The sequence below is a fragment of the Populus nigra genome, chromosome 2 (genome assembly GCF_951802175.1).
Source record: "Populus nigra chromosome 2, ddPopNigr1.1, whole genome shotgun sequence".
Lineage (NCBI taxonomy): Eukaryota > Viridiplantae > Streptophyta > Magnoliopsida > Malpighiales > Salicaceae > Populus > Populus nigra.
This window is the reverse complement of record NC_084853.1, coordinates 34,791,616-34,801,829: the sequence shown is the minus strand read 5'-3', so window position 1 is coordinate 34,801,829 and position 10,214 is coordinate 34,791,616. Positions and strand designations below refer to the sequence as shown.

At 36.0% G+C, this 10,214-nt stretch overlaps 1 protein-coding gene across 1 annotated transcript; it reads left to right on the top strand.

Moving 5' to 3' along the window:
• Nucleotides 1-1,295: 1,295 nt before the first annotated feature.
• On the top strand, nt 1,296-7,118 carry LOC133681963 (uncharacterized). The gene is made up of 6 exons (XM_062105175.1): nt 1,296-1,468; nt 2,199-4,552; nt 4,634-4,709; nt 4,881-5,266; nt 6,249-6,347; nt 6,462-7,118. Exons 2-6 carry the CDS (start codon nt 2,258-2,260, stop codon nt 6,615-6,617), a joined length of 3,012 nt encoding a protein of 1,003 aa, XP_061961159.1. The 5' UTR covers nt 1,296-1,468; nt 2,199-2,257; the 3' UTR covers nt 6,618-7,118.
• The last annotated feature ends 3,096 nt before the right edge of the window (nt 7,119-10,214 follow it).

Below are 10,214 nucleotides of genomic sequence, written 5' to 3'. Positions count from 1 at the left end.
ACATATATAGACACACACATAAAATCAATTAAATAAAATAAAAGGAAAACAATTTGTGCATGGTTGAACATATTAAAATATTTGTAAAAAAAATAAATTTAATATAAAAAATTATAGATAAATCAAATTAACTTCATAAAAAAAATTAAACACTATATAATTAAAAAAAATGCTATTTCAAAAAGGTTAAATAAAATTATATAAAAATAAAATAAAAAATGAGGCCAGACGTTGTGGCCCTAGTAAGCCAAGCTCAATGCCTAACCTACAAAGAAAGGCCCTCACACACAAGCCTCGTTTTCTTTACCTGAAATGAATGGGGTGGATGATGAGTTGTTTGCTCCATTCTTTGTTAAAATAAAAAAGACAATGCAATGTTTGTTAATTTCATAATTCACCCACTAGTGTGGCTGGAAAAAGGGGTTTTTTTTAACCCAAAAACTCATTTTGAACCAATTGTTTAGCAAAAAAACTTAGGAAATACCATAGAAATCTTGTTAAATTAATCTATGACCTATAAAAATACAAAACAACCCCCTCAAAACCTGAAATTAACTTGAAATTAAAAAACTTCCCGAGCTTTAGATATGTTTCTTTAGGTGTTTTCAAAGTAATAATAAAAAAAACACATAATTCTAACCCTTCATCATATGAAACATTTTGACATAAAAATAGATTGTTTTTGTGGCATACGTCTTCCCTAATGATAATTTTATTTCTCTAAGCTGAAATCTAACGACCTCTTCTCTCTTCTCAACCCACAAAGAATGAAAAAAAAAATAAATAAAGTTTGGTATCAAAATATATTTATTTAAAATTATTGGGATCAATTACCCAATAGCTAAAAAAGACGGTAAAAAATAAAATTTTAAAATAAATTTCAAAACTATTATCTATGTTATCTATGTTTTTCATTTTAGTCTCATATTTTTTAATTCAACCCTCACCCCAAAAAAAAAATGTAATTGTGTTTCAATATGGGCTTAAAAGGATTCAATTGTGTAAATAAAAAGTTTAAGAATTAAATTAAATTTTTTTAAAATTATACTATTATAATTTACAATAAAATATAAGAGGCAAAACAATAAAGATGTTTAGAGGAAAAAAGCCACACTATTTATATTGCAGGCAATTTGCTGGGTCTTAAGCGTGGCCCATTAGATACGTTTGTAACAAATCAATGCCGTATGATCAAAATCAAGGGTGATGCTAAGCCCGTAGTTCAGCATATCCGCATAAATTATTTGGACGCAAGGGTTTCCGTATTTTATTTCCTCAAAGACAGCAATCTTGTTGGCGCCAAAAACACTTTGGCGCCACATTTGTTCCTTTTTATGTTAAGCAATCCCCAGGTCTCCCTCCTCCCCTCTGTATCACATGGCACCTCACTCTCTCCCTTAGCACAGATCTCACTTTACGAGCTAACCCAAACTCTCTCCCTTTCTCGATTCTTCATTTTCAATCTCAGGTAAATTCCTTTTCAGCTCTGGTTAGATCTGCTTTCTGGCGGCCGATTTGTTTTCTGAACCGGCCGAACTAGGTCTATTAGGGTTTTGTTTTTGTAGTTCAGGTTGCCGAGACAGACGTATGATAGACGAAGAGTCGGGTAGACTGATTGTGTACGTTTCTTGTTGTAACTGCAAAAAATTGGAGAATTAAGAAGTGATTTGATGTTAGATTCTTTGGAGTATGAACTAAAAATCGTAATTTAATTTTGCATTTCATGATTTTCAAGATTAAAATATATAGTCTGGTTCGAATTCTGCAAGTGTTAGTTGTTAGGAGCTTGGGTTCACTCTTATAGAGTAATTTACAGTTTTTCCATGGCTTTATATAATGCAGAGTGGACATAACTCTGTGAATTGAGTGGGAATAAGACGAAGAATTGATGGTTTTGTATTTACTTTGTATATCAAAGTAGCTGTTTAAAGTAAGAGTTGTAAATTATTATCAGTGCCACTCATGCTTATTCATGCATCTTATACCTTAATTGATTGTTCTAAGTTTTCTCTTCTCTAACCAAATTATATACATGTATTCTGATTTATTTCCTTTCACTGGGTTTTATGCACTTTTATCACCTCTCTTTTTCAATATACCCTCTGAATTCAAGTTTGCACCTGCAAAATACCTGTGGTTATGCTCCATTAATGATTGCTTGCACTAGCATGCGTTATTAAAAGTTTATCTTGCTTTAGGGCTTGCATTCTGGGCTCTGCTATAACAGTGAGGAAAGTACAAGTTCAAGTTTCGCCAAATGGAGTTAAGGAGTTGCAGTCATTTGCATTTTATCCAGACTGTTGAAGGCGGTAAAATGATGAATGTGTTCCGTGGAAAGCCTGCACTGAAGTTCAAGGAGCTCAAAGATATATATGAAACTGGAGAGGCTGGAAATCATCATTTGCTCCCAGCGGCTAGACCAAAACTTGAGCTCGAGGACTGGTCAATTGACAGTGACAGGGCGGAGACTGAAAGTCTACATGTGCTTGCAGGAGCAACAATAAAAATTGAGAGCGAATCTCCGGAGTCAAACTGCAGCAGTGTTGTCGATGGAGGAAAAACTGAATCAGACGATGTTAACTTTGGTACTATGACGCTGAAGCAATTTAAGGAGAGATACAAATCAAAGAAAAGGAAACTTTCACGAAATGCTGGTTTGATTGGACAAACCAGTGAAACTTGCTCCCCTGCTAAACAAGAACCTCATGACTCACAATTTGAATTGGAAGAACTCGAGGCTATGGAGCCCCTTAGTAGTTGGAAATCCAGAATTTTAAAGAGTAGGAAGAAGAAAAGAATGTGCAGATTAGAAAGCAGCTTTTCCAGTTCATCTGAAAGTGCGCCATGTATAGTGAAATCTAAGAGAGAGAAAAGTGACCAGGTCATTTTTCAATCTAGTGGGATTTTACCTGCACCTATTGATGTTAAAGTTGAGGTTATGGAGCCTATTTCCTTTGATTGCCGATATGTGACTTTAATAAATTCCTCGGGTGGTTGTGGTGAGCCATTGGCTTCTAGTCTTGTGGTATCTAGTGGAGAGCCTGAGATAGCTGATGGTTGTGTTTTGGAGACTGGAACGTTAATTGTATCCGTTGAAGAGCCTGAGACAGCCAATGATGGCGGTCCTCCAATGCCAGTGTTTTCTAGTGATGAGCCTCAATGCTGTGTTGTTAATGATCAATCCTATGAAGGCAGGGGTCATGTTAATCCTGAATCAATTCTTGATGTTAATGCTTCTTGTGGGGAGATATTGACGGTGGATATAGTTGAACCAATCAGTGCCCTGTCTTCAGATTTGTCCCTGTCAGAAATAAAGGAAGAAGATTCTGTTGTAGATTCACACCCCAGTGTTGACCCCGCTGGAGTAGTCTCACCAATTAAGGGTGATAGCTCCATTGCATACAATGACTCCCAAAGTGAAGAGCCTGAGAGAGTTGAGGATCATGGTTTTGAGACTCACAAGTCAACTTTCTTCAGTAATGAGCTCCAATGCTGTGCTGTTAATGAAGAATCCTATGAACCTGTGGAGCATGCTGATCCTAAATCAATGCCAGATGTAAGAGCCTCTGGTGGGGAGATAAGAATGGTGGATGTTGCAGAACTAACTACTGATCATAAGCCTGAGAGAGTTGAGGATCATGGTTTGGAGACTCACAAGTCAACTTTCTTCAGTAATGACCTCCAATGCTGTGTTGTTAACGAAGAATCCTATGAACCTGTGGAGCATGCCGTTCTTAAATCAATGCCTGATATAAGAGCCTCTGGTGAGGAGATAATAATGGTGGATGTTGCAGAACTAACTACTGATCATAAGCCTGGGAGAGTTGAGGATCATGGTTTTGAGACTCACAAGTCAACTTTCTTCAGTAATGACCTCCAATGCTGTGTTGTTAACGAAGAATCCTATGAACCTGTGGAGCATGCCGTTCTTAAATCAATGCCTGATATAAGAGCCTCTGGTAGGGAGATAATAATGGTGGATGTTGCAGAACTAACTACTGATCATAATTCATGTTTGTCTTCAGCAGAGCTAAAGAAAGAATCTTCTGCTGCATATCCACATCCCCAACATTGTGGGGATGACTCCATTGAGGTCGCTTCCCCAAGCAAGGATCATGCATCTGATATGGGCAATGACTCTCAAAATCTTCATGGCATGCACGAGTTGTCAGAGTCTAAAAGTTACAGTCAAGTTCCTGACACCTCCATGGTTAATATCTCTCATTTTACCGAACTCAGCAACAGACATGGTTTACATCTCTCTGAAGATGAAGCAAAAGACGATAGGCCTCATGTTGAAGCCAGCGTGATAAGCAGCCCTGTCAGTGGCTTTATCTCATTCAGGGATTCAAATTTATGCTCAGGTCAAGATGGCTGCTTAGCATCTGCTGCAGCTAAAGAAAAGAAGGCCCCACTATCTGCCTGTGCCGATGCAGCAAGAAAGTTCTCTGCAGTAACCTGTGTTGATGAACCTGTAACATTGGCAAATGTTCAGGGACGCCATCACTCAAAGCTACAACATCTTCCTGAAAAGCTCCTTTCGACCCGGAAGGTGCGTCAACCACAGCATGTATATTCTTTAATTTTTCTTTTATAATTCTCTGAAGTTGATAAAGCAGTACTTACATTTCAGGCAATTTCTCCAACATCTCAAAAAAAACTGTGCAAGGCTATGGAGGCCAGTGACTTAGACGATGAAGAATATTACAGTAAGTGAATAAGATATCACGTTTAGATTTATGGACCATGCATTTTGTTTTCCTGATGCTGGTAAAAAAAAAAAAAACTTCATTTTTTCATTTGGATGAAGGTTTTTTACCTTGTCCTCACTCACCCTAACTCCAAATTAAAAGAATTTGTCGGGTTGTTGATGATTGCAGAGTATACAAGGAAATTATGCTACAGGAATTTGAATGGGAATAAGATTGGTAGGCTTGGAAGAGCCAATCAAAACCAGAGAGTTGATCTCACTATTAGTCCTGAGCGGATCACCAGGAAACCAAAGAATGATAAAAATGGTTTCCATCATAAAGGCATTCTCAAGGTTCCTCAACCTTCTGGAACTGTACCACGTTTTGGCACAGGGTGCAGCTCTGTCCAAAGCTGTTCAGAGAGTGCCATTTCATTTTCACAGAAGCAAATGCGTGATATTGAATCTATTGCAACTAAACTTACAAAAGAGTTGAACTCCATGAAGGATGTTGTTCAAGAATCATGGCACTCCAAGGTCTATCCAGCTACGCCCTTGAAATATAGTGCAGATGAGGTATGTTAAGAAATAAAATTGTAGACATTTTTAGCTGTACATCCAACCTGTGCCCACTTCCCAAAATTTTCTTTTCTCAAAATATTAAGTGAAGTATAAATTTAAAACTGATGTTTTTTATGTGATGTTTTTTATGCACTATCAGTCAGATGCAGACAACAGAGTAAAAATTGCACAACACACTAAAGAGGCCTTCTGAAACCAAATGAACTTGTGTTTTTGTCTTTTTTCAAATCCATTTCTTTTATTTGAAAAATTTATGTTAATTATCTTAATCACATCATCAACATGACTACGAGGTTGATTTGCAGTTTGTATCAACTTTCCTTCAACTCCATCCAGTCCTGCGTTGCAATTTTTGTTCTTGTATCTCGATTAAGTTCTCTGCCACAATGCTCAAACCCGATGTAACTCATATTTTTGTGCGGAACTTTTCCATTCACCCAGTGGATTACTTCAATGTTTAGAACAATTAATTATACACTCAAACATAGTTCTCTCTATTCTTGTAATCTGATTTTTTTGTCTTGACCATTGTTTCATAATAGTTGAATGAGGCTTTTTGGCTAAACTGAGAACGATGATGAGATGGTTTGATTTTAAGTTCTGAAGAACACTTCAGCATAAACAGTTTAACTCCCTTTTGAATATCAATTCACCTGTTCGAGGCTGCTCGAGGACTTGACCTTTGTATTCAACCTATATTAGAGAAACCTACATAATTGACTTAATACCATCTGTGTTTTGCGTCCTTGCACCTCGTTGTTAGCATTTGAAATTGATTAGAGTTTGGAAACCGATTTATTTTTCACATTACAAGAAGCTCAAATTTTCGATGGTGAAATGCAAATTTTGCAGAATGTTACTGACAACAATGTATTCTTAGTTTCTTACATGATTTTGATTGCTTTTGATTGTGTTTGGCTATATGGTCTGAATACATGTACAGTATGATTAAGTGTAAATTATCTTAATTTGGCAGGTGAAAATTGCTGTTCAAAATGCAACAAGAGTGGAAGAAAGTGCAAGAAGATGGCTTTCCATCATGGCAAGGGATTGTAACCGTTTTTGTAAAATCATGGTTTGTTTCTTATCATACTTCTGGATTCAGGGCATGATTTTGAAAAACAGAGACTGCTTGTATACTTAATTATGTACTGAGGTATTTACTGATATTTCGTTTGATTGATCTCAGAAATTGACTGACAAACCTTCTGCGACTTCTGGAAATGTGGTCCACAAGGAGAAGAGGAAGATAGTTTTTGCTGATGAGGCCGGCGGAAAGCTTTGTGATGTCAAGACTTTTGAGAATGACACTGCTTCTGTCACAGGGTCTAGCAGTGACAAATAGGTAAACTTCGATTAAATAAAGGATGAAGCTTTTGTCCAGTGTACATTTAGTTCATCCCATTTTCGTTTCACTTCTGGAGAGGGATGCTTTTGGATATTTGAGTGCTTATCTGATGCTTTCTAGAAAAAGGCAAAATGGGATATATGGAGTATGATGAGGCACGTCTTAATCCAAGGGTAAGTTGTGCCCTGAGTTTAGGAGAGAAGCTAGCGTAAGAAAGTTGTTGTATTCAGCTGGAAAGCAGAATGGTGCTGACTCCAATTACTGATAGCTAGAGAATAGGAAAGTGTGTGCTTATACTTTTCTTGCCTCGTTACTTGAAATTGAGGCATTTTGTTCAATCTTGTGTTCTTGTCCCCAGCCCAAGAACAAATGTATAATTGTGGTTGGCTGGCATTTCCGATGATGTTAGTTAGCGTTACATCAACAAGAGGAAAATCACATCTTTGCACTGCATTTTGTGGAGTTTGTCTAAAGAAAATCCCAGTTTTCCGGCCTGCATTCTCTGTTTTTATTCCTTCAAATGTGATTTTCTAGCTCTTAATCCTCATACCTGATTACAAGTTTTGAATTGAAGATTTACAAGGGGAAACATCTATCCTGCTAGGAACCTTTCCAGACAATCAAAACATCATGTATGTGCGCCATCTTTCTGTGTTTTTTTCTGCCATTAATTAATCAATGTTGCTTAGCAATTGATCACAAGCACTCTGTACATCACATCAACATTTTAAAAGCAACTGAATCAAAGATAGATCTACCACAGTAAAATAATTTTTGCAGGTTGCCGGAGATGTTCCAGTTTTTGTTCTTTCACAAGTCTAATTGATTACAGATAGAAAGCAAAGCGAACCTTTGTTTTATATATACATCCTAGCTGCAAAAAAGGCCATCGAAAGAGAATCGTTTTGCGCCCTTTCTTCTATCTTAATGTCTGGTAGTTTTCTTCTTTACATGAGAATCACGTAACACGACCTCCCAAATCTCCGAGAATGCCTGCACAATAACTCCATCATACTGTCTCGAATTCAAAGGCAAAAAGCACTGCAAAGGTTCCTCTAAATCCTCAGCCTCAAATATTTGCGTTTCTAATATCATCTCCAACATAGACCTCTTGAAGTCCCGGCATGGATCCTGTGATTTCTTCGCAACCGCCACGCTTTCCCACCAACTGTGCATGCTATCATCCGCTTCAAAACAGATGAACTCACCGGAGAAGTAATCTCCTGGAGCAAGTGTAATTGAAATGGTGCCATCTTGGATTTCTTCCTCTTCCAAGCTGTTGCAATGTTTTGAATGGAGAGTTTCCAATGCCAGTTGATTATATTAGAGAAACAGAGTAATGGGAAGAAGAAGAAGAGAGAGAGAAGCAATTCTAGAATTTGTTATTGGTCATCATTTCCTCCCTCCTTACTGCCAGAATTGTTTACAAATATAGCCGAGAGTCTGTTGTAACCAGGGGGGGAGCAAATTCGGTTTGGTTCGGTTTTTATCTGAAAAAAACACTCAAACCAAAAAAAAAAGAGACACGAAACCGAACTGGAATCGGCCCAAACCGGCCGGTTCCGGTCCGGTTTTTTATCCAAAAAACCGGACAAACCTATAGGCTTATTTTGAGCTTTTTAATAGGTTTTTTAATGAACTTTGTAATGGGCTTCTAATAGATTTCTATTAGGCTTATAATTAATATTGATATTGTTTCATTTTCTTTGAAGATTCCAAATATATTTAATTTTTTTACCCCTAAATATTCATTTATATGAAATTATTAATGTCAATCTGTTCAATATATTTTTTAACTTACTAATATTTTTCTACTTCCGAAAAGTTTAAATAAATAACAAGCACTCATAATCACACAACAATAAGTTTAAATCCAAATTATAAACCATTTCCTTCAAAGGGCTTAACAAAAAAAACAACAAATAACATTACATTATCGTAGAATACTCCAAGCCACAAAAAATAAATCTTCATGTGCACATCGTCTCAATAAAAAAGCACTTCAAGAGCATTGCACTTTGATTCCTGAAATTCATAATCTATAATTATAACATGATAAATTAAATTAGAAGATATAAAAATAAAAAAAGATATTTATACCATATGCATCACAAATTGTGAACTAGTTATCATCCGTTGCTAAATGCAACTTTCTATCAAATTTTATAAAATAAAATATTAAACATGCTAGAATAAATCATAAAATAAAAGATGTAAGTTTTTAAGAAACATTACTTGATTCAAGGCTTTCGTAGGTTTCAAAATCATTCATCAAGGTTGTATTATCAACAGGAATTGGACCATGATGCAACCAATTTTAACAACAAATAAGTGCTTGAACTGTTGTTGGAGATAGAGAACTTTGAAATTGGTTGAGTATACGACCATCTGTGCTAAAAGCTGATTCAGAAGCCACTGTGGATATAGGAATAGCCAGAACATGTTGTGCAACTTTCGAAAGTATCTTATATTTTGAAGCATTAATCTTCCATCAACCCAAAATATCTAATTTATCATCATTAGGATCCTCACAACCATCAACCAAATACCTCTCAACCTCATTTCTATTTTCCACACTATCTTCCTCTAGCAAGTGCCTTTTGAACCGAGCTAAAGTGTTAACATCTATCTCCATGTCATCAATAGCATCATTAACATCTTGTTTATGCCTATTATCATCTACCACTTTATCGGCTTTCAAATAAAACTCATACAAGCTCACCAAATTATCTCTCACTTTTTTTGTTAGCAATTGTGCTTTGTCATGATCATACAACCCACCAAAACAAAATTTCACATATTTCAACTTAAGACATGGATCCAAAACATTAGCCACATACAATAAAAAATTCTGATTTGCTCCACAACCCCAATACTTCTCAAACTTACTCATCATGTTCATCGTTATTCCACTCAAAAGATTATCTCTACTTTTACACAATTGCAACAAGTTTGTATGTATGTAAATCAATTCATTGAAGAAAGAATTTGATGTAACATGCAATGAGCTAGAAAATTTCAATGTAACCATGTAAAAGATCTTTAAAAACTTCAGCAAAGTTCTAGCATTTTCCCAATCCTCCAAACTAGGTGGCCCTATGTTTTTTTTATTCCCCTTTGAATCAACCTCCAAAAAGTAACTCACATACCTAGGTTCACTTTGACCTAACCTCACAAACACCTTTTCAAACTTTTCAGCAGCTTCTAACATAAGATAAGTTGAATTCTATCGAGTTGCAACATCCAAATACAATGATTTCTTACACTCTATATGCAACTTTTCTGCACACTTCTTAAATGCAAGTAGCCTAGAGGGTGAAGATCTCACAAACCTAATTGCATTTTGAATCTTAACAACCGAAACATTCATCTCTTTCAAACCATCACATACAATCAGATTTACAATGTGTGCACAACATCTAACATGCAAATGTTCATTTGACAATATATTAGTTGGCCAATCTTTCATCACATTCTTTAAATATGAAAGAGTAATACTATTAGAGCTTGTATTGTCTACTGTAACAGTTAAAAGTTTATCAATCCCCCAATCTAACAAACAATTCTCAATAACTTGACCAATTGTCTCACCTA